The sequence below is a fragment of the Agrilus planipennis genome, unplaced genomic scaffold (genome assembly GCF_000699045.2).
Source record: "Agrilus planipennis isolate EAB-ADULT unplaced genomic scaffold, Apla_2.0 scaffold81, whole genome shotgun sequence".
In the NCBI taxonomy this organism is placed as follows: domain Eukaryota; kingdom Metazoa; phylum Arthropoda; class Insecta; order Coleoptera; family Buprestidae; genus Agrilus; species Agrilus planipennis.
In genome coordinates, this window is record NW_020438902.1 from 698,061 (window position 1) to 724,349 (window position 26,289).

The 26,289-nt window shown below is 36.5% G+C and overlaps 2 protein-coding genes across 2 annotated transcripts in view; one reads left to right on the top strand and one right to left on the bottom strand.

Annotated features, from left to right (window-relative positions):
* Positions 1-2,111, bottom strand: part of LOC108737227 (UDP-glucuronosyltransferase 2B14-like) — an 8,526-nt gene extending 6,415 nt beyond the window's left edge. Inside the window, exon 1 of the mRNA XM_018469958.2 lies at positions 1,217-2,111. Within this exon, the coding sequence (XP_018325460.1) occupies positions 1,217-2,044 (828 nt within the window). The 5' untranslated portion in view covers positions 2,045-2,111. The remainder of the gene's footprint in view (positions 1-1,216) is intronic.
* The window catches only part of LOC108737228 (semaphorin-2A-like), a 542,905-nt gene that overhangs the window by 339,839 nt on the left and 176,777 nt on the right, over positions 1-26,289 (top strand). Inside the window, exon 2 of the mRNA XM_025973300.1 lies at positions 6,058-6,145. Coding sequence (XP_025829085.1) covers positions 6,058-6,145 — 88 coding nt within the window. The remainder of the gene's footprint in view (positions 1-6,057; positions 6,146-26,289) is intronic.

The following is a 26,289-nucleotide window of genomic DNA, read 5'->3' on the forward strand; positions in this document are numbered from 1 at the left end:
AGTTTGAAGTGGACAGATGAAGAAAACGTAGAGGCTTCCAGTCACTGTCTTCCTGCACTACCAGAAATCCCAGATGACATGTGTCCAATTATTTCGATCGAAAAAGCACACGAGTCTCCATGGATTGAGTAAAAATTAAAAAAAAAGTGTTGTTGTAATCTGTTTTTACTTTGAATATAGTATACCTGAACGATTTATTATTTTCCCGAATAATAAAAATAAATTATGTTTAAAATATTTTTAGCGTCAATCTCACGTAAGGGGAGCGGGGGTCCTGACAAATCTCACTAAATCTCACCTAAGGTGGGAAGGAGTCTAAAATGACCGAAAAAAAGCTCGCGTAATTAATGGATACAGTAAATATCGAAACTAGAAGTTCCCGTGTTCCCATATTAGTGTCGCTGATAGAACTGATGGAACATAGCAAATGTGGCGTACTCTCCATATCATATTAAATGTAACATGCATAGCAACATCAGTGGTTGGAAATTTCGCGAAAAAGCAATAGAAATATGCATGGAAGATTTATTTTGAAGGCGATGAAGCATTTTATGAAAAAAGACAATGGTTGTGCAAAGTGCGATTTGGTTAGCCGCCCATCCCAGTATGTGCTGCTTGAACAATAAATTAAATACATCCGAAAGCGGATTCAACGAAATGCGTCCAAACATAAAAGATTACGAGAAAAAAGATTAATATTACTGACATGAACATATCACTGTATTAATCAGGAGCCAGCAGAAAATCCGGAAAATAAAAATTCCTGAATGTATGAATATGAATAAAAAATTGACCGTGAAGGAGATTATCAATTCAATTTTAATTCTGTTCTGTTTAAAGGATGGAAGTAACCAATATCGAGAATGCTGTCGTTCAATAGCAATTTTTAATTAAAAATCACGAACATTGACGTACTGGCGATTTTTAAAATATCAATAGTCGATTATTAGATAGACTGTGGAAGTGATGCAATTCGATGGACTATGTTTAAAGCCTATCGATATTTTCAGGTTAACAATAAGCAATTACACTGATTTAGATTGATTAAAAATATTAGGTTGATAATTATACGGTTCATTTGTGGTATAATATTTTAGGTAGAAAATGCTGTGTACCAAGAATAATCGCTTTGTACCAGAATTGTACGGTCGGAAAGTCTTCCTGATTGGTATATGTCCAAATTTGGATGAGCTCAATTTGTTAAAAGAATACTTTCCTTAGGTAATTGGGATAATTCATTTGGTCCTTTCAAATGTAATCCAGAATACGTAATCATTTGAGGAACTGTTGGTCTGGGAAGTCCCAAAATTGGTGTATTTACAAACACAATACTTGTTTCCGCAGCCAGTTCAAAAGTATTCTTTGTAGTATTAAATATTTGATACAGAAGTCCTCTCATAGGAAAGCCCACTCTAAATACCAAGGATACTCGATAGTGCACCGAATGATACACACTGTATAATCGTTCAAGAAATGTTAAATTCTTATACATGGGAAGAAATGAATTTGGGGTTGCTATTGGGTGAGTAGGGCTTCTCATATAGTCATGCCAAGATAGGGATGGTTCGAATGTGAGAATTCCCACCATTGGTGCTTTCACAACTTCTTTCAATCCAAAAATAATTGGATATACAAATTCCACAACCAAAAGATCATATTGCTCGGTATTATTATGAATAAGATTTTGTACATCTGGATGTGTTAGTTGTTGTTCCAAAACTAATTTGCATAACTTTGTTAGTCTTATCGTATCTTCAACATAGTCAACGTCATCGTAATCCGAAATAAGTTCGTGATGTTCCTCTAAAACTTTATACGAATCACTCAAATCAACTTCCTTTAAGTTTTGAAACTCTCTGCTTTTTGTCGGATTTGGAGTAAAGACGGTAACGTCGTGGCCTCGTCTGGCCAACTCTAACCATATCTTTTGATAAACTATCTGGTGACTGTAGGATGGATATAAGAAGTATCCTAAAATTTTTGCCGAATCCGTTAGCGATAATGCCGCAATAAACACCACAAACACTGATATTTTACACAACATAACTACCGATTAGTTGAACTGTTATTTCAAAATCGTAAACCTAACTAATTAGCAGATTCTATATTACACATACCTTCCACAAATACTACTTATTATTATCCAAGGAGTTACAAACAGAGTACTTAAAAGGTTCGTGTTAATTCCAGTCTTATCATCTTGTCAAGTGACTTGATTTAGTTGATTGAATACTGCCTATGTATATATGTCACACAGGTAATCATTCTTTGGAAACAATTAATAATATTTTGACAAATATATGGCGCTAAAGCCTTCTAGGTAGGAAGGTTCTTATTGAAGGTGCACATGTATGTCATTATTAAGTTTTACTGATTCCAATTTTGGAATTTGGAAACTCAGTAAGAAATAATAGATAAGATTTAGATAGCATAGTCGCCACTTAGAATAGAATAGATTTATCTTTATCGCTTGGTGATGTATCATTTACAATAAATAAACTCACCACTCAACAAAACACTTGAATGCAATCATATTTGTGGACTGGCAGAACGAAGACGTCATAAACTAAAAGACCGGACTTGAAATATAAATTGTAAATAACTTCCATTCTATCTTTGATATTTAAATGTTGAGAAGTAGAATACAATTTCGGAGTAATTAAAGCAAAAAACTAATTTTTGGTAACAATTTAGCGTTTCGCCGTCGACTAGTACTTCTTCAATTGTATATTTACTTTAAAAATATTGACTTGCAAGCAGTCTTTCGCATGCTTTTCTGTGATTTTTACAGTAGCCATGTCTGTCTTAACTTGATCATTCTAGCAATTTTTCTTTCTACCTCGTGAACATCGTGTTCTCCGCTCTTATTTTGTATAAGCTGCTCGACTTTTTCCTTCTGATGAAACCAGTCCATCTAAGCCTAGTCTTCTGTTTATAGCTTCAGTCACCGTGTCTATCTAATTGAAAAGTTTCTTGATTTCTAGATTGTACTTCATCATCTACATGTCTTCTTTTTAAGTTAATCCAAAATTTTTTCATTTACCTAATTTTGTTCTTGGAAGTGATTAACTATCTCTTTGTGCGCCTTTTTAACATCCAAGTTTCAGCTTCATAAAGAAGGAGTGGCCGTGGGACACTTTGTATTTTTGGTAGGGTTTAATTCAATGTATTACTGAATTAATTTTATCCTCCAAAGATAGCCTCAACTTAATGAGGAAAAAATTGTTGTTGCTGTCATTCTTTTGTCAAAGACCCGGACAATTTTCCCTCATCAATTTGAGATTATCTATAGTGGGTAAAACAGTTCAAAAATTAGTTCACTAGGACTGATCATATTATTTGTTTTTGACATGACAACGTCTTATAATTCGATGGAGCCGGCTGCACGCACGAAAAAACATGACCCATGCGGCGTTACCTCGCTCTGAGGCGTTCCATTTAAGGCTTGAAGTGCAAGCGAGAGCGCGGAACGAGCGACAGAGAGGCACAATCGGTCTCCGCGTTCGGCAGCGTTCGACATCTGTCTCTCTCCTACTTGAATGAGCGATGCGTCCGCGTGGACAGCTGCTATACAATAATACTTTTCCATTTACCTCCTTCTCTATATCCATACAAAATATCTATCAAACAAATAAAATTAAAATTTTGTTTTGAAAAATGAAACCATTCCATCAGTATTTTCTTATGACGTTGTCACGTTCAACTATCGTCAGTAAACCGACTTTACAGACAACCAAATTTTTTTTATTTATTTTAAGTCGCATTAACAACAAGGTCATGAGCGACTATACATTGGTTTTTTAGTTACATAGTGTTATTGCTTGTAAAATTAATTATTTTATAACTCTTAACATTTAATAATTTTAATAATACCATTTAATCTAATGTTATATGCTATCATACAGTCTGATTGCTTGTAAATATTTTAACACTTTTTTGTACAGTTCTGGTTTATTTAAATTTTCACTTAACCACGAGAAGTTAAATTGTCTTCTTTGAGTACTCAAACCTGGGCAGTTGATAATGATATATTCTACTGTTTGAAGGGTGTCAATGTTACATTTTGTGCATAACGAGGGCAGCTCGTTTTTCATTAGATGAAACTAGATTAGTATGGCCAATCCTGAGTCTTTGTATCACTACCTCTTCAATACGTTTGAGATTAGCATCAGATAATTTTTCAAGAACATCACTTCTGATTTGACTTTGCTTTTTTGATCACATTATTGTTTTGCAGTTTTTCAGCTTAATGTGCTGAGATCAGGTGTTTGATTTTAAAAGTTTAATGCTTTCATATTTCTGTTGGGAATAGTTTATTTTGATTCTAATATGTTCCTTGTTCATAATTAACTATCGTAATCTCCAATCCCTGGTATGAATAATACAAACTACTAAAAAAAACTAAACCTGAATGAAAAAATAAAAACTTAAGAAAGAGTGACAGCAGCAGCAAAAAAAAATTCCAGTTAATTTAAGTGGAAAATACATTGGAAAATAAATTGAGAATGAATTTTCAAATTAATATTTATAATTCTTATTCAATTTATATAAAAGATCACTTAATATGTTATTTTTGAGCACTCGTACATTTAACATAAGTATTCGCAAATACGGCAGAGCGGTGGAAAAAAACAGAGATGGAACCTCACGTTACTGGGAGTATATTGTCATCTACTGACATTTTACTCCCAACTGTAGTATTTGAAACTTTGGACATGAGCCTTACTAGGTATTATATCAACTTGCATTTACGGTATCGATCTGCTATTATTCGAACTTTTTCTCTAAAATGAAATCAAGCGTGAGCGAGCACACTTTTATTTAGATAACATTTGAGTAAGTTTATTAAAGAACATTGTTTTTGACCAATAATTAATTAATTAATGAATAATAATCGCAAATATCAGATGTGAGTGAACATTTCAGACTTATTAGTTCGCAACAGCCCGCAATGTGTGGTTTCGATAAATCACCAACTAAATTGCAATTATGTTTCGTAAAGACTTTTCAGACATTGAACGTCCACTCTTAGCATCGCAATTGTCTATCACGTGTCGACGAGAACTAATCAGCTCGTAATCGTGATCCTGCTAGTTGCAATATACTTCTGACCAAGTATAAACCTTTTCATTACTTCATCATCATCATAAAGTCATTAGTCCCAAGACTGGTTGGACACGTACCTACACTCTTTCCTATTCTGAGCTAATCTTCGCATTTCCATAAAACTAGAACAACCCACATCCTTAACTATTTGCAAACAGTATTCTAATCTAGGTCTACCTCTAGACCTTCATGCCTGAGAAGGTGTCCTATCAACCTATTTCGCCTATTTCTTATTGACTTCCATAGACTCCTCTGTTCTCCTATTCTTTTTAATATCGCTTCATTTCTAATCTTCTCTACCCAGGGTATCCTCATAATTCGCCTATAACACCACATTTCGAACGCTTCTAACCTTTTCTTTTCCGCCGCGTCCACTGCCCATGTTTCGCACCCGTACAACGCCGAGCTTCAACCTTTAACAACCTTTTTCGAATTTCTAAATTAACCGTTCACGAGCATAGAAGTGACTTCTTTTTATTAAAGGCAACACGACCCTGCGCTATCCTCTGCTTTATATCCCTACTACTCCTTCCGTCCTGACTTATCTAACTTCCTAGATACCTAAAATCAGCCACTTCTAATGTTTCGTCTCCTATCTTTATATTCTCTCTTTCCCTACGTTTTCTTCACTTCCATACCAGTAGTTTAGTTTCACTTTTATTTATTTTCATACAGTACTGTTTCGTCAGTACCGCTTCCATTTTATTTAAAGCTATCTCTAAGTCCTCTCTGCTAGATGCTAATACTGCTATGTCATCTGCAAATCTAAGCATATTAATTTTTTGCCCCTCTATATCTATCCCTACAGTTGTACTGTCTTTGATGATGTTGATCGCGTCTTCGATGTATAGATTTAAATTTTTGATTATTTATCACATATTTAATTCTATTATCATTGTTTTATATTTTGATACGCACTTGTACTTAAACCTAGTGTGTCTTTCTTTTCAGAGCATGTTCGGGACTTCACCTGCGGAAAAATGTATTACCGTACTTTCCACATCGATAGCCAACGAGATGCTTTATACGTCGGTGCCATGTAAGTTTTTTACCACACTTTTTAATAAACATAGCACGTTATCCATATTAAAATTTTAGATATAATTATTTTAACTGTTTTAACGAACCCAAACCGTTCAACATCTCTATTTTTTGAAAGTGTAACTTATGTACAAGTGGGTATATATATGAAGTTAATTTTTTGTAAAATGTAAAAGTTATGCTGGTTTTTCACTTAAAAATTTAATAACAAAACTCTAATGATATCAACTATGTGCCAGTGTTACTGCTAAAAGATATGTATAAATATTGTTGATGTTTGATAAAATTAAAAAGTCTTCTTACCTTGAAAAGGGGGCGCGCGTGTATACCCGCAAGAAATGAACATTCTTCAGATTGTATATTATAATAGTATTTTTTAATTAAACTATCGCATTAACCACCTACTAAACACCAGAAAAATACAACTCTATTTTGGGCAGACGAATGCGGAATATTGGTTTAGTTTTGTTAAAAACTTTTACGCTTGCTCCATACAAAACTGCAAAGAGAAATTATAAATCAAAACAAACAAACACAGACGCATATGCACTACATATACAGCACAGCGTAGGCGCGATCTGCTGACAATTTGTCGAAATGACAATTTTCGGATTATCGGTTGCTACTAACATGTTGGCTTCTGAAACCTGTTAAAATGACTCCTTTTGGACATGTCCACTAGAGATCACACGTGGCGCGTGACATTACACTTTTCACTCTTCGGTTTTATACCCTAGTAAATTTCCTTCTTACCGTCGATAAAGAAGTTTCCCTTCAAAAAAAACTTTCGGGTGTTTCATTCAAACCAGCTACTAATGCCGGTGAACGGGCAGTTCTGATTATGTCGGAGAGTAGGGCGGAAGGCCCTCTTCAACTTCCTTTCAGGAATAACGGGCATGGGGGGGTTGGAGTAAGAAAAATGAATGATTTGAAGACAGAAGAGAGTGAAGGATGGAATATTATTGTCCTAGAATTTGCCTAAGTGATCCAAGGACACCACAGAATAACCCGGATCAGGGCAGAAGGACCCGGAATCAAACCTCTAGGCTCTAGGCCATGCACGATTTCTTATTTTGATTTAACCAAAGTATAGATATCGATATGTAGTAGATCAATAATCGATATGGTTTAACTTTTAATATTTCATTAGTATCAGAACTAAAATAGGGTTGCAAATAATTTTATTGATGTAAAAGCAATACTGATGTTTCGCCTGTCAGTTGTGTGTGCTATGTGTTATTAATCTTTAGCACATTTTGATTGGTAGAATTTACTAACTTTTTTGTAAAAATATAATTATATTTGTAATATTTGAATGCACAACAGAAAAAGCAGGGTGATGTGGAATTCTTTATACCTTTGCAGCATTCCAAGAGCGGAATGAATTTTAGTCAATGAGGGTGTGTCCAATCATATAAATTATGCGATGGTTATAGAATACCACCAATGGCGCGGTAAACGACATCTATAGTACAATGCTGCATTTCAGGATTACGACGGATCCCGACGTAGCTCGCCACTACGTGATAGGCACGTTACCATAATCGAATAAAATAATTCGGAGTGGTTATTCGATTATGGTAACGTGCTTATCACGTAGTGGCGCGATACGCCTGGATTCATCGTAATCCTGCAATGTATCATTGTACTACAGATGGCGTTTACCTCGCCATTTGTGATATTTTATAAAACGCGCTGTTAAGAGAGCAGGTGAAATTGGTCTGTGTTCTGTCGAAACTGTTTGCGACGCGCTGATAAAATCCAACAAGATCGAAATCGCGATCCGCGTCTGGCAGTTTCGACAGAATACAGATCACTTAATTATTTTATTTGACGATGGTTATAGGTTTATTTTTATAAAACTACAATGGCGGCCGTAAAATACGAAATGGCAGTGGAGAAGCTGTATACCATATTGTGTATATCACTGAATAGACCTGTGGAAATCAAGAATGTTTCCTATACTGCTAATTGTATGAATGGGTACAACGTTCGCATTGCGTAACATGTAATGTTACTTTTGCCGTTGATTAGTAATTTATATCAGAGCATGAGTACACCGCTGAGGTATTCAAAACACGCTGTTCGTGCTAATTAAATATTAGATAAAAATAACAGGCTCGGCGACTGTCGTCTCTGGTGCGTCGTAAAGAATATTAACATCCATTGTTTACACCAAACGACAACCACAATTCGGTCAAAAGCTTTTTAATGGTGCAAACTGACTGCACGCATCTGAATCTTTCAGCCACGCGACCGACTCCTCCTCCTCGATAATTAATTACATTCTACTTAAAATGGATATTTCTAATTACCTAATAATTCTTTCTTATATTTAGTAACGTCAGTCGACGTATTAAATCAGTATTTTATAATAATTCATGGCGGATCGGCATAATTTTTGCGTGGAAAATAAATATAAAAGTACTAAGCACTTTGCAAAATAAAGTGAATTCCGAAATAATACAAACTGTAACAAGCTCGTTCCTATTTAATAACAGTAACAAATAACATATAAGATTAATTTATTAGATACTGAATAAGAACATTAGGGAGTCAGACAGGGATGTACACTGCCACCCCTAATTTTTAATCTATACATATATCGATGACGCGATAAACATAATCAAAGACAGGACCACGTTACGGATAAATATACAGGATACAGGGACAAAAGATTAGCATACTTGGATTTGCAGATAAAAATAAATTGTATGAAAATCAATAAAAGTAAAACAAAAATATTGGTATACAAGGGAAGAAAGAATACGAAAAGAGTGAATATAAAGGTAGGGGAAGAAAAACTGGAAGATGTAGCTCATTTTCGGCATCTGAGAAGTCAGAATTCAAGATGGAAGGAGCAGTAGAGATATAAAGCAAAGGGTAGCGCAAGGCCGAGTCGCCTTAAAACAGACACACATCACTTCTATACCCGCGAACTGTTAATTTATCAATTCAAAAGAAAAATTGTTAAAGGTGTATGTTTGAAGCACTGCCCTGTATGGATACTAAACGTGAATGGCGGCCGCCGGTAAAGGAAAAGGCTAGAAGCTTTCAAAATGTAGTATTACTGTTGTGGTTAGAGAAGGATAGAAATGAGAAGGTATTAAAAAAAGTAGGAGAACAGAGGGCACTATGGAAGTCAATAAGTAAGCAAGATAGGTTGGTAGGCCACCTTCTTAGGCATAGAAGGGCTAGTTGGAAACCTATTAGATGCAGAAGCAGAAGGCAACAGGAGTAGAGGTAGACCTACATTAGATTACTGTTTACAAATACTTAAGGATGTGGGATATTCTAGTTTAAATAAAATGCGAAGATTAGCTCAGAATAGGAAAGAGTGGAGGTGGATGTCTTAGAACTGATAACCTTATGATGACGCTGCAGTTCAACCACTCTTAGGACTGATTATCCTATAATGATGTTGATGAAGATGATGATGTTGATGATAGTGAATTGACTGTACTCTTCTATAGGCAATACTATGCTACACTTTTACGAACTAAAGGAGAAGCAAATTTTCGAACGTATATAACAACTTACTAATTACTACAGACGGCGTAGTGAACGCATTCTGTAGTAAATTTAAATTACCACGTTTTAGTGGGATTCAAAAATGTTCGAAAAGGTCGAACTAACACTTACCACATGCCGCCCGATGGTTTAGATAAAGAAAACATTTTCACGTGTTTCATTCACAATCGTTCCTAATTGTGGTGGGCGAGCAGTCCTCTGGCGTATGCTTTACTGAAAAACGAGGGGTTAGGGCGGTAGATCCCTTTCATCCTCCTTTTAGAAGTTGTGGGAATGGATAAGTGGTGCTAACTAACTTAATTGTAAAAGTATTTTTTGGATACATTATGGGTCGAAATTCTAATTGAAATTATTGACTAATGAAATCTCTAGAATATCTAGTATGAAGTCCAAATGAAATCCAAGTGTCATTTATTAAAATGATACTATTTAAAATTCAATTTAAATCGGAGGAAATCTTGATGAAATCCGATATAATCTAAATGAAATCCGTAAAAAATTTAATGTACTCCGCACGATGTCCAATGAAATCTGCTGAAATATGAATGATATCCGAATGAAATTTGAGTTACATGCAACGGAATAAGTAACCGAATTAAATATGAAGAAAAAATTGTAAAAAAAAAATTACTCAACATGTCTCAAACAGATTGATCGTGATGAGGACTGTGAGAAGCGGTTGGTACTTTCCCGGCTTGCATACAGAAATGTACCCGCCGCTACCAACCGCCAGTTGCGTAAACCGTCATGTAGAAGTACTTGCAAACTTTGTAGAGGTCATATTTTTATAAGTTGAGGGACAAAGTGAAATTCCGTGGTGTTCAATCTGAAGCTCAGTGTTCAATATACAAAACTACTCATCTATAGTATATTGTGTACGTGCCGTGTTGAAAATAAATTCCTTTTTAAAAAGTTTATCTTTCAATCTTGGCGTTTAACACATATTTTCAGTTTATTTTTGTGTCTATCCATTTGATTATTTACAACTACAGGGTCGTCCAAAAAGTACCATTGTGGTCAAAAAATAAATCGAAAATTTTTCAAACAAAAACCTGTTTTAATACAAGATCGTCTGATTTTTTATTTACTATACAGAGTGTTCAAAAATAGAAAAGGTTTAGTTTAGATGGGAATGTAAACATGGGTTCAATCGAAAAAAGCTGAAACGTATTAAGAGCAAAAACAGGAGTAAAGAGGGATAGGTACAGGTAGATCCAGATTGGATATTGTTAGAAGAGATGTAGCTAACTCTGGTTTTTGAAAAATTTGGGGGTTAGCTCAAGATAGGAAGCAGTGGAGGTGCTTATCCTGCCAGGCCGTAGAGGTTCTAATGAAGATGAAGTGCCACCGAGCGGCATGGTCTAGAGGTTTAAACCATTACGTAGCATTCTAGAGGACGCCGGTTCGATTCTGGGTCCGTCTGCCTTGGTCCAAGTTTTTCTGTGGTTTTCTTGGATCACTTAGACAAATGCTATTCCACCGATAATCTTTCATTCTCTTCTGTCTTCATTTCGTCCGTCTCATCTTTCTCACCCGAACCACCACCCACCCATTCCCACGATTCCTGAAAGCAGGCTGAAGAGGGCCTTCCGCCCTACCTTCCGGCATAGCCCGGAGGGACTGCCCGCCCACCAGCATTACTGGCTGGTGGGAATGAAACACCCAAAAGTTTTTTTTTGTTTTTGATGAAGTGCTATACACTACTATTTTTTCATAGTTCCCGTTAACTAGCTACATACGTTTTTGACGTGATGACCGTTTTACGTTTAGGATTGCCATATAATTTGTTTTTGTGTACCTACTAAGCAGCTGCAAATGTTACCTTTGTAATTACTCTGTTTGTTTCTTCAGAATTGCCTATAGCGATATAGGTGTAACCGTAGCCTTCAGTTATTACAGAAAAGCAATTATATGTGTGTGGGTGGACGTTGCGAATACAAAAGGAAAAAAAGAGGAAATCAATGGCTAATAATAGCTGTAAATAAAATTTTACGACGCAATAAAATGGCTCTCGAGTTCGGACACACGGGCCGAAAAGGAACTCGTGACGATTGCGCTTTTTTGCAAGTCGTTGCCGAAACATGACCCCCTGGGTCAGCACGCGCCCTTATCTCGAACAAGTTCCGTGTCGCTTAAGGACAATGTGTCCTGACTCAGATGGTCCAACATTATTTATCGCAGTGGATAGTAGAGAATACACTCTTGTTCGAAAAACCTGTTTAAGGCGGGGCACGGTTTAAGCTATTGATAGAATCATTTACAACTAATCCCGTATAAAGTTGAACTTTTCCAAGAATTCCACACAGAAAAACCCTAAATACAGAATTTTCTTTAGCTTAGATTATCTCATGTATTAATTTGCGAACATCGAAACTACTGATACGTTTTCTTAGCATTGTTACATATAACCGGAAAGAAGTGAAACCTACCGTAGCAAAACGGACGGTTAACAAAAATTTGCACGAAACGTATTCCCTCAGATTGTAATGCATATAGATGCTCATTAGGCGATGGCTATTCTGTGTTAAGGTAAATCATTTAAGGTCAGCCCTTATTCCAGCTAAGAACTTGACGCTCACCCGATCCGGCTATAATTTTCATAATCAATACCATCATCACCATAAGGTCGTCAGACCTAAGACTGGTTGAACACGCACCTCTACTCTTTCCTAACCTAAGCTAATCTTCGCATTTTCCTAAAACTAGAATAACTCACATCCTTAACTATTTGCGAACAGTAATATAATCTAAGTCTACCTCTACCCCTCCTAACTCCCGTTTCTGCCTCCAAAATGCCTCTGACGAGACCTTCATGCCTGAGAAGGTGTCCTACCAACCTATCTCGCTTATTTCTTCTTCATAGAGTCCTCTGTTCTCCTATTTTTTCTAATACCTCTTCGTTCCTAACTTTCTCTATCCACGATATCCTCATAATTCGCTTATAACACCACATTGCGAATGCTTCTAACCTTTTTTTTAGCCCACCGTCCATATTTTCATCAATATAGTGGACGATTAAATAAACAGAATTAAAACACAATGTTGGAGTAAACAGTGTGTTCCCACTGACCACTGCATTTCGATTTTTTTTTCAATTTTTCCCGAACGTGACCGACATCCTCTTCTAACAAAAACCGGTTCTTGTTTATCATCTACCCAACATATATCTATCATAACTTATAAGCATTTAAAAAGTCACTTAATTTATTTAGGGATATGGCTTTCCGTACATACGTTTATTGGATCCAAGTTTCTAATTGGTGGTAAATTCTTCAATTTTATTTATTGCAGTTTTTCGAATTTTGCAGCAAAAAGGATTATAAAAAAAAAGTGAACATTTTACATCTTTTCAACTTCATGCAGATAGATTTATAAAAGTAGTTGTCTACAATGTACCTATGTATCTAAATAATTTGCATGGAAAGAAAAATTTTGTGTCTTATCATTACTGTAAAATTACATATACTTTTCATTTAATAATAAATTTTTTTATTACATCACTCCTAAATATTTGGAAATGTTTAATAATAATTTCATCGTAGTTGATAAAGATAAGTGATTGGAAATTGGCTCAATTAAGATTGATAGTACAATATGGATTCAGAATTATTGTAAACTATGATTCAACAGCGACTTTGCTTGCGTTAATTTTCTAAATACGTTAAGGATAATTAATCGACGACCATATAAAACTAATTTTTTCTATCCCTTGGGTAACTGTTTCTTTTTTTTCTGGATTACAGGTACGCTATGTCGTTTACTGTATTCCTGACAATACGTGTACAAAATTTCTTTATGATACATTGAGTAGTTAGTGCATGAAATGTTAATAAGCAAACAAACAAACTCAAATTCGCATTTATAATATTACTAGCTTTTCCCCGCGACATTGCTCGCAGAAATTAATATTGTTTCTCCATAAAACCTTTTAACACTCAATTCACCCTTACAACGTTTTAATTTTACGTAATGTCGCCATCTTAGATTTCATATTCAAACGTAGCAACAACATTTCTTCCTTAAGGGTTGATTTTTAAAAATTGCCAAAACACGTGTTTGCTTGGAAACGTTGCACCCTCTTTTCATTTGAATAATAATATCAAATAGCATATGTACGAAGTTTCAGGTAAATTCAACCACAAATAAAGTATGTCTCAAACACAAATTACAACACCTTCCCCCCTCCCCCTTTGGAGATTAAATTTTTTAAAATGTCGAGATAGGTCTTTCAGAAATTAAATGAGAGATCATTAAAATCAAGTTTCAAGTAAATCTGACCACAAATAATATATGTTCCATTTAAACGTTGCAATTCCACCTTCTAACTTTATGATCTGTAGGTGTCGCTATGAGAGTTACATACGTAAGTAAAATGACGTAAATAGCTTATAGTCCTTGAATATTGTAGCATTACAAACATTCCCATGGTGCCATGGTATATTTATTGCAAATCACTTTTCCGGCTCATATCCATTTCAGCAAACAACGGAACAGTGAAGTCTGACACGGTGGATTTCCGGTTTAGAATGCTGTCAACGTTGCGGCACATCTTCTCGTGTCTTGATGAACTCGTCCTGATTAGAAGGGATAATTTTATTTCATTACAAGGGTGAACCAAATTAGGTTTCGCAACCTGTGCCATTTTCCCTTGCGAACGTGTTGCTGATAAAGCAGGGGAGAAAAAGGACCGAGCACTTAAAAATCTCGTTAAAAATTTTAAGCAGAAACTGCAAATACAGGATTCAATATTTACCGGAGTAAATGATTCTGCTCTGACTGTATGACTTATACAGTAGATTACATTATAATTGTCTTAGGTTTAACCCCCATGACACGCGTGCGATATTGCAACATCAAAGCACGCTTCCCAGGGAAAGGACTGATATCGGAAAACAACCTCTTAAAGTGTTTTTGATGCTATAACAGGTCAATTGAAAAGTTTCCGGCCTAAAATAGTAAAACACATTTTTTTTGCAAAATTCGTTTTTTTTATTCAACATAATTCCCTTCAAGGGTGATACACTGATTATAGCGATCCTCCAACTTTTCGATACCATTTTTGTAGTACGATTTGTCCTTTGCTTCAAAATAGGCCTCAGTTTCGGCGATCACCTCTTCATTCGACGAAAATTTTTTCCCAACGAGCATTCTTTTGAGATCTGAGAACAGGAAGTAGTCGCTGGGGGCCAGATCTGGAGAATACGGTGGATGCGGAAGCAATTCGAAGCCCAATTCATGAATTTTTGCCATCGTTTTCACTGACTTGTGAGACGGTGCATTGTCTTGGTGAAGCAGGACTTTCTTTTTCTGCAAATGCGGTCGTTTCTCGGCGATTTCGTCCTTCAAACGGTCCAATAACGCTATGTAATAGTCGCTGTTGATGGTCCTTCCTTTTTCAAGGTAGTCAATGAAAATTATTCCACGCGCATCCCAAAATACAGACGCCATAACCTTGCCAGCCGACTGTTGCGTTTTTGCACGCTTTGGAGCGGGTTCATCGTGTGCAGTCCACTCCGATGACTGTCGATTGGACTTCGGAGTGAAATGATGGAGCCATGTTTCATCCATTGTCACATATCGACGCAAAAACTCGGGTTTATTACGCGTGATCATCTTCAAACACTGCTCTGAATCATCAACTCGTCGTTGTTTTTGGTCAAAAGTGAGCTCGCGCGGCACCCACTTTGCACAGAGCTTTCTCATACCCAAATATTCGTGAATGATGTGATGTATACGTTCCGTTGATATCTGTAGAGTGTCTGCTATTTCATTCAATTTCAATTTACGGTCATTCAAAATCATTTTGTGGATTTTTTTAATGTTTTCGTCCGTAACAGCCTCTTTTGGGCGTCCACTGCGTTCACCGTCTTCGGTGCTCATTTCACCACGTCTAAACTTAGCATACCAATCCTTGATGGTTGATTTTCCTGGGGCAGTGTCCGGAAATTCGTTATCAAGCCAAGTTTTTGCTTCAACTGTATTTTTTCCCTTCAAAAAGCAATATTTTATCAACACGCGAAATTCCTTTTTATCCATTTTTTTCACAATAACAAAAGTTGCTTCACTAAAAATGCTATAATTCACAAACTAATGATCCGACAGCCGTCAAATTTATAGACGCGTCTTTTGAAGGTTAGGACTAACTGAAAATCATATGGATTTAGTTCTGGTGCGGTCATCTATGTGTCAGGCCGGGGACTTTTCAATTGACCCTATATAGGTATGGGGAGTAAGCGTTCATCCGAACTGAACAATTTGACCTAGCTTAACCACTGACGATAAAAACCTGCTTAGACCTGCATTTGTGACGTCAAAGATAGAAAGGTACACCGATGCTTTATTGGCTGGTTGTTTCTAAAGAGAAGATATCAAACATTTGCGTGTCATCGAGGGTTAATAATGTCATTGAAGTTTTGTTCCAAATAGGAATAAATAAACTCTTTCTGGTCATTAATAATTGCATAACTTATTGCCGTTATGATTTGCTCTATTGCTGATTGTTTTTTATTGTTGGTAAAAGCTAATGTCAGTACTACCAACTGAGTAAAGTATTTTCGATTATTCTCAAAATATTTTCTCATCATATTTCACATGTTTCTCGTAACTTACTTCTCTAGAAGTATGTACGTAGGTATTATCCAATGAAAGTTTTCAAATTCACGAAAACTTCAACAACGTGAATTGCTGACCTACGTATGCATATGACCGTGGTTCAGGAGTGTCGATATATTGTTTTGTCGCCATTACCCTATTCTTTTTTACATGACACACTTACTTCTGACAAAATGCAACCATAAAAAAGTTGGTTTATCTTATTTCTGTAAATGAAATGTTTATCTGGGGTGTTTTTCAAATTGTAAAATGCTCAAACTGAGTTCTCACTAAATTTTACACAACAGGGCTTTTCATGTACATTTTCATATATAGATAATTTTTTGGAAAAGTTGTTCTGCATTTTTGAGGACAGAAGAAGAATGTTTATTATAAAGAAACATGTGGTACAGAGTTTACAAAATGTAATTCTGGGAATCAGTCTTGTGAGTAAATGGTACAGTAATAACTTTATTTTATAGTGTTATATAATATGGTCATTAGTCAAAATTTACTTTAATAGTCTATGTTATTAAAATATTTACTCGTTTTTAGAGTTATATAATTTTAATACTTGGCTAACCCTGCTCTAGTGTAAAGGCCGCTGTAACCGTCTTTCAGGAGGTGGTAATTAAGGAGGGTCAAAGAGACAAAAAAATGAATATAGAAGAGAAGTGATGAGCGTTTGTTCATGAAATATTACTGTCCCATAATGTGTCTCAAAGATTCGAGAAAATCACAGAAAAACTTGGGCCAGGGAGGTGGACCGGGAATCGATCTGGTTTCCTCCCGAATGGTAAATTATTATTTAGACATCTAGAGTCTAGACCTGTGGATCACGCAGCTTGGTATCCCGTCGCCACGCGTACGTCAGGGGTGATATCATAAGCTTGGTGAAGTTGGGACAATCAAAACTGGTAAAGTCCCCAATTAATTGAGAATGGACGTATCTTCTTTCTTGTTACCACTTGGGACTGTAGTCATTTGTTGCGTTTTGAACACGCCCTTTTTAAGTTAGAAAATACTTCATGAGCAGTACAAATAAAGAGTAATAGCAAGCGGCGCAGCGGTTAGAGGTTGTTTAGGTACGCAAAAGGTCAGGGTCGGCTTTATAACTACCTGGTTGGAACTATATCTTTAAACAAGCGTCTTGCTTTCTTAAATTCCTATGAATGTTGAGCTTTCTGGTATAATGCTATTCCTTTTTCTTTATTACTATCCGCTGCAATTCCTACATGACATCTCTTTTCTATGTTTACGATATTCCTTACAACACCTGTTGTGAATAAAAGTAGACATTCTGTCATTTTGCCAATTTTGAACGTTTCATCTATACAGTACTAAAGTAGGAGTGGTCTACATTCTAGACCATATCCTTTTGCTTCTTAAATTGTGGAGGGTTTCGCAAAAGAAGTTGTACTTTCGAAGCTGATTCTGAGATTATTACTCCCGATTGACAAACTCTAATACGCTAACATTTATCTTTAATAATGTTATTATGGGCGATGAGAGATTTCTCCCATGTGTGTCATTTTTTACATGATTTTCAAACTACCCTGTGTAAGTAGTAGTATGGTCACGAATTAGTCAAATAATAAACTTACTCTTTGTGGTGATGTATTTAAACCTGCAAATTTTAACTACATTGTACCGTCTAAAAATGTAGACATAGCAATGTTCCCACTCACGGTTAATTTCGTTTTGAGGGAGCAAGCTTACGCTTCAAGCAAGGTGACCGACCGGCCAAGTTTACTTGCGATGTACATTTTGAGCAAACAGTAGGAAACTCATTACACATCTACGTCTACATCCCATGTCCGTCCGTACTATTATCTTGATTGTGTGTATGTCCATCGTTCAAGAGTCAGCTCTGAACAAAACGGCCGAAAATTTCACTTGTGGGTTAAAAATTATAGAAGTTGCATGAAATGCTATACAGGCAATGGATTTAAATGCTTAAGAAGTAGGGTTTTGCAGAATTTTATCTGATTTTATCAAACGGCTTAAACAATGTTTGCGTTTAAAAAAACATTTTTGCTTTGCAATGGTAATCTCTAGAAAGAGGATGCCCTATAGTACATTCTGGAGCTGACTGACAGTTAAACTGTTTCAATAAGAGGTGGAAGGAATGCTGAGACCTACTTAATAATCGTAATCTTTCATTTTAAGTCAGAAACTCCAGTTGGATATAAACAGTTGGAAAAAAGTGAAGGGTCTCAATGTCTCTATCCAGGTGAACATCTCATTGCATATATATATGTACATATATCATGAAAATGTCGCCTAAATTAAAGAAAGGGTTGCTTAGACCTACTTAACAGTCACAATCTATAATTAAAAGTCAGAAATTCCATTTGGAAATGAACAGTTGGAAAAAAGTGAAACGTCTGAATGTCTCTATCCAGGTGTACATCTGATTGCATATATATATATGTACATATATCATGAAAATGTCGCCTAAATTAAAGAAAGGGTTGCTTAGACCTACTTAACAGTCACAATCTATAATTAAAAGTCAGAAATTCCATTTGGAAATGAACAGTTGGAAAAAGTGAGCGGGTCTAAACGTTTCTATCCAGGTGTACAGTTGGTTGCATAAATGTACATACATCGTGAAAATGTCGCCAAAATTAAAGGGTTGCTTAGGCCTACTTCATAATTATAATCTTTAATTACTAAAAATCAGAAATTCTAATTGGAAATGAACAGAAAAAAATGAGCGGGTCTAAATGTCTCTATCTAGATGTAAATTTGGTTGCAGATAAATAAATACATCGTGAAAATATCCCCGAAATTAAATTGTAAGTCCTCTGCACCATCCACAACGGATACCACCGTCCCAATTTGGACGGGCTCAGCTAGTGATAATAATAATAAAAAGGTACGACAGTCTCGCCTAATTTCGCTTACAAACGAACCCGTATATGCACGAGGGTCGTTCTACCACGCTGCTGTGATTACAATGATATGCCGTCGCAGGACAATGGACGACGTTAACATTGCCGACGGATACGTACAATAATGGCCCACGTTTTATGCACCGACATTGATAATTTTCGCGTGTGGTCACAAGTAACGAGCCGTGTCAAATTATAATTACAGACTTTGGACGGTTATTTTTCACTAACGTAAACTATTATCTTTAAAATTACTAAAAGGATCCTGTTGGGAACAATGACTACACGTTTAAAATGTGGATCACGTAGTAATATAATGATCGAGTTTGTACACATTGGTAATTAGTTAGTAGAGGTAGTGGTGACTACAGGTAGGTAACTTCATTGTTCAATCATATTTATAGCCTTGAGGAAGTGAGAACGTTTTAATGAATTTATAACGTAACATCTGGAGATGCCATGTATGACGGTTGCCCTAACTCCAGATACCTAGGAGGCTGTCGTCGACTGCATAGTTATGTGCAGCGACCCTCAAAACTCCCAAGTGACAAAATTGGACTTTTTACTATCATTATGGACCGAGTTTTTTATAACAACTCTGCAGTGCACTTATAAGACTACATTTTTCTTATGCAGCTATGCATTTTTGAAGATAAATTGTTCTCTTATGTTCACAAAATTTGTAAACAGTCTTGTAGGAGCGATTTTTATTATTATTATGAATGATGATATATTTAACCTATTTAGTTTACTTATCACCCATTATATATATATGCCAATAGTCTTTCAGCTATTTTCTCCTACCAGCTTTACATAGCAACCAGTGGGTTCCCCTCGAGTTACATCTGACGAAGTGGCAGGCAGCAATGAATAACAAAATGTAAGGAAATAAACAAAAACCTACAATTAGAACAATATAATGCGATAGACAGTTTAAGCACTTACGCGGACCGACAGTGATGTCGTTGTATCAGTATCCCTGATGACGACTGTAGACTACCTGAAACACCTGTCACACCTAGGTCTCAGCTAAATAACCACGCATTGTTTTTTGGCCGTATGCATAGTTCGCTCCCAAAACTATGTGTAGAAACTTATCCCTCCACTGGACGCCCTTGTGCCGATATCACCGCAGCTTTACCGACACTCAAGCCACTGCAGTATATTTGACAGATAAAGGAGTAGACTTCTAGTCTCATTAACACGTCACCCACAGGTGCACTGCCACTCCAGGTATATCTAGCTAGGTCTGCAGTGGAGACTACCTGACGCACAGGATTCACACTCCATCTAAAGGTGTCTCCGACCCGTCGGCCGTCCACCTTACACTTCTACAAGCCTTACATTTCAACAATTACAACAACAACACTTAAAATATATAATATGTATACAATAACCAACTTTCTCAACATTATCAAATATTAACTGCCCTTACGGTACCTTACTCTCTTACCAGAGGAACCACTGCCCTTACGGCACCTTACTGTCTCACCAGAGTATCCATCGCCCTTATGGCACTTTACACATCTTTACACGCCGACTGCCGCTTCACCACTACCTTTAAGTTAGAAGCTCTCATTCAACGGCCCTCTTTGGTTTCATATAAGTCATTAATATTTAGTTAGCCCAAATAGTAAATAAATGTCAAAAAAATAACTTCGTTACAGTCTCACGAATCGAATGGAGAAAACCGCATTTCGGTGTGACTTGCTACACAAAATTCGAAGGTTCGGTGCTTTATTTCCTCGATTGGTAGATTAGTTACTCAAGGAATCTGGAGCACATATACCTAGAGGTCACAGTTTTTCAATGCGAGTTCATGTGAAATATTGCGTGGTATTATGACGCATACTTTCTCGAAATATACTACCTCCTTTTAATGGAATTTCTTTTTTACAACTTTCCACAAATATGTCGCAGGTTCGGAACAGCATGATCCCCACCACCAGGGCGACAAAGCTATTCTTTAAGTTTTTCTTTTCGTTTCAAATCCAGATGGAAATATAGCTTTATCGCAGCTTCGCATTTCTTAACAGTTTACTTGTATATATGTATATGCACGCACACACACACACCGGCACACGTGTACATACAAAAAAGCTGCTGCCAACTTTCTCCATTAAATTCCCGAAGAGCTCTCAAAGTAAAATACATCGGTTAGGTCCCTTTAAATTTTATTAAATATATAAACAGACAGGAAAGCCCGTGTGAATTCCACATCAGGTTCACGTCGCTATAAATCCGAATTATATGCTTCGAATATCACGAAACAAATAAAAGTTTCAAATTGGATCGCGCTACTTATACCTCGGCAAAGGCAAACAGCACATAATGGAGATAAAAGATATTTTCCAAGGATTTGTGCGGACTTATAAAAAGTAACAATTAAATAAGCGGTTTAATGAATTCATCATGTATAGTATGATTAATTGGATCTACTGTCACCTACATGATGACAATATGGTAAAATTAAAAAATTCTTACAAAGTTCTCAACTTATAGCAGCACATGCTTCGCCACCTTGTACCTTGTGACTTTTAACACGTGTTAGGTTGAGAATACATTTGTAGAAATAACCAATTTTTTAATTCCTTGATGTAATTAATAATGTTCTCTGTAGTAGATTAGTATGCTTAGATTTACAGATGATATAGCAGTATTAGCATCTAGCAAGGAGGACCTAGAGATAGCTTTAAATAAAATGGAAGCGGTACTGACATATCAATACTGTATCAAAATAAATAAAAGTAAAACTAAAATACTGGTATGCAAGGGAAGAAAAAGTAGGGAAAGAGCGAATATAAAGATAGGAGACAAAAAATTAGAAGAACTGGCTGATTTTAGATACCTAGGAAGTCAGATAAGTGAGGATGGAAGGAGTAGTACGGATATAAAGCAGAGGATAGCGCTGGGTCGTGTCGCCTTTAATAAAAAGAAGTCACTTCTATGCTCGCAAACGGTTAATTTAGAAATTCGAAAAAGGTTGTTAAAGGTGTATGTTTGGAGCACGGCGTTGTACGGGCGCGAAACATGGACAGTGGGAGCGGCGGAAAAGAAAAGATTAGAAGCGTTCGAAATGTGGTGGTATAGGCGGATGATGAGGATCTCGTGGGTAGAAAAGGTTAGAAATGAAGAGGTATTGGAAAAAATAGGAGAACAGAGGACTCTATGGAAGTCAATAAAAAATAGGCGAGATAGGTTGGTAGGACACCTTCCCAGGCATGAAGGTCTAGTCAGAGACATATTAGAGGCAGAAAAAGGAGTTAGGAGGGGTAGAGGTAGACCTAGATTAGATTACTCTTCGCAAATAGTTAAGGATGTGGGCTGTTCTAGTTTTAGGGAAATGCGAAGTTTAGCTCAGGATAGGAAAGAGTGGAGGTACGTGTCCAACCAGTCTTAGGACTGATGACCTTATGATGATGATGAGTAGAAAAATGGCAAAGGTTAAATACTAAAGTTTTATAAAGTTTCGTCCGATTCTATAAAACATTTGCAAATTAAAACGCTGACATAAAAATAATTTTCCGGTCACCAAGGTTGCTCCAACCGTTTAATAAAAGATCAAATTGTATTGTAGGCATGTATTTGATGTCCGGGATGTAATCGTTTAATCAGAACCTTTAATTAAAATTCACCAATTTTAACATATTAAAAGTAGAGGTAAACATCTGCAAAAGGGTGGAGGGTGAGCTGGTCTTAATGTTTCTATTCGGGCATTTAGTTGATTGCATATTCAAATACATACATCATGAAAGTATCGCCGAAAGTCCACATGTGTACGGTCAAAGCTGGTCGTATTCATTCATTAAACTTTTAAATTTTATAACTTTTTGCTGGTGAGATGAAGTAGTTGCTAAAGTCCTTTAAATACAACGCCCCCTGTCAGGTGCTAAGAGTCTCAGTGAAATTTGTCTAAGTAGTAAAAAAGTGACCTTTTGGAAAATATGTCATGTTAACAGAAACATTATGAAAAGTAATACAATTTTGCAATAAGACGGAAATTGTTTATGAACATTGATAAAACTTACTAGTTTCTTTTTTCTTTAGGGTAAATGTCTAGATGATGGCCCCCACCCTCTTTGGGATCGAAAGAGGAGGTCTCCCCCACCACTGTACCATAAAAAATTCGTGGCGGTCTCACCCCCATAAAAAGTTATGGGGGTTAGGTGATGGCCCCCCACCCCGAAGGGAGGATCGAACCCTAGGGTTGTCACCTGAGTAAAACCCCACAAAAAAATTGCGGCGGTCTCACCCCCATAAAAAGTTATGAAGGTTGAAAGTTGATTATTTTGACAATTTTCATACAGTATAATTCAATAAAAAAATTATTTTCAAGCGGGTGGAGGTGGGGGATCGAAAGAGGGTGGTCACTTGAACAAAACCTGATTACCTAACCTAACCTAACTTAACCTCTTGATAAAGATATTTAAATAATGTTTTAAATAACTTTCTCAATATTTTTATGTATAGTATTTTTCATTAGTTTTACCTTTGAATATTGTTTAAGAATGACTATATAAATATTTACATGCCTAGAAATGTATAAAAATTGGAATATTTATTAACTTTGAACCCCCATAACTGTTTAAGGGTGTGAGACCGCCACGAACAATTTTATGGTTCAGTGGTGGGGGAGACCTCCTATTTCGATCCCGAAGGGGGTGGGGGTCATCATCTAGACCTTTACCTTCTTTAGTTTTAATAAGTTGTAATCGAATGCACTTTAAAACAGGCTAGAATTGCCTTAAAATTGAAATAATAATATTTAATTTTTTGCCATCTTCACCTCGAGAGATCCACTTGCTCTTGTTCCGGCTCGATTTTTCACTTCCACCACGTGGGCTTTCACCCATTCGCCCTCACCTCACTTTTCATTTTACAAGGTCATCCCAATTCCCTACATCAACATTCCCCTTCATCCAATTATAGATCGCATATTGTTAACTACTACTCGTAATTTAACAATTCAGAATAGAAAAACAACTGGTGGAAACGATATCAAACTTTGTAATTTGCTTAAACTGCTACAAACGACGATAATAAATTAAAAATGGTAACACGAAGCGCATAGAACGATTAATAAATTATAAAGCTGGGTCATGACGGTGGTAGCAAGCAGCGAATACTGCCAACAACAGAATGCTTTGTGTATGTTTGTCTATGTGTCTAGGCACCAACCAGTTCAGCTAGCTGGAGTTCCAATATCGCAGGCCGTGAATTGGCGAGATTACACGCGACTACCTACAAAACCATCCGCGCACTCGGCTAAATACTCGAAATTAAATAACGAATGTTTTCGATGCTGGTGCGCCGTCCAAAATTTATGCCTGCAAAATATACTCGTCTTAATTTGAATTTATGTCGCGGATTTGCGCCAACGGCGACGGGGAATAGTGGAGAGCGTGTCGGATAGAACAGCAACCGCCCTTTCAGTTCCCGAAAATGAATGTAAACTTGCTAATGGCTTTTGGACAAACGGAAACGATGTCAGCTCATCACAAGCGATAAATACTGTCCTTAATGTTCCAAATCTCCCGGTTCTGGTTACATGTAGATGTAGCTGAATTATTTAAATTCTACGCCGAGAAAGCTGCATGCCTTGCTAGCAACATCAATCGGCAAGAGGATAGTGCAAACTTTTTGAATTGTAAGCACCTCTAAAGTGGAAATGGAAATAAAGTCATGTAAGGAAGTTGAACATGAAAGAAACTGTCATCGATGTTTAAATATCTTTCCATGAACGAAAATACAACCTCTAAAAACGCCTTTGGCAATAAAGAGTTGCCGAACCAAAGACGGTAGCGGACAGGGGTTAGATAAATGGAAAGTATTACAAAACAACGTTATTCCTAATGTGAAAAATTAATAGTAAATCAGCATCAAGCTCTTTCCATTGCTGAGGTCAAACCTATGTACTACCGTGAAAAAATAAATGGCGACCTTCAAATGACTTCCAAGGTCAAACTGAAAGTCCTCGGAGTGGTGGAACCTAGGCCTTTTAGAAACTATCAACCTCCTCTGCTGTCTGTCCACCTGCAAGTTAATTTTGAACCGATTTTGACCAAGACTTCGTGTACTAAAATGGACATTTTTATCGGATGTTATTTAGTTGTAAGTTGTGGACACCAGTCTTCAGAAAACTAAAAACTCGATTTCAGTTTGAATGCCAACTAGTAAATAAATGCCAGTGGGTGTGAATCTGTTTCGTTTTTGTACTCAAATTTTCAATAAAACCAATAAAATGTACCAATTTTTCGCCAAATGAAAGATTATATGATTCTATATTATTGACAGCATTTCAAAAAGAATATCTATATCGGTCAAAATAACATTAAACAAAATCTAAACATCTTGACGGTGTTTACTTCGTCTTTAGAATTTTCACGATCCTTTTCTCTTACTTATCGTTATGGTATTCGACAAAAAAAGGAATATAACGAACACATTCTATACATTTATGAAAATAAAAGCAATCGGTAACATGTAATCGTCAATTCTCAATGCATTAGCTTCTTTCCATTAAGTTCCATTACGTTTTCCAGCCACCTTCTTTTTAATTGGGGGCCACCCCACGTCTTGAGCGTTGAATTTAGTGCATTACCACTTGAATGGAACATAACAGTTGATACGGGCATTGTAGTGAGGACTTCATGACGCCCCCTAACCGAAAAAACGTGTAGGAAACAGCTAGCACGCGTGCTTCGGAAGTGGTCTTTCGATTTCTGTACGAATTCGTTGTATTCCTGAAGTTCTCGAAAACGGAGGGGGTGACCAACCAGAAAAGGGAATATACGGCGAAAGCGCTTGCGGCATTATTGCCGACGTTATTAATCGACCGTGGAACATATTTTAATGTTTCGTGTAAGATGTAGCCGAAGTTGGAGCAGCCGAGGACGGAAATGTCCTTAGCTGATGATATACGACCTTTGGACATAAGGAATTTGTCATTTGGAGAAAAACAAGAGTTTTTGCGGCGAGCCCAGCAATTTATGAAGTCGAGGAGGGAGCGTCGACACGCAATTATCAGAAATGTTTAAAACCGGGATTTTCTCAACACAACATTTAGATTACTAGAAATCGCGTGTGGTCGAAATTCGGCCAATGTGCTTTCAAATTAAATAAG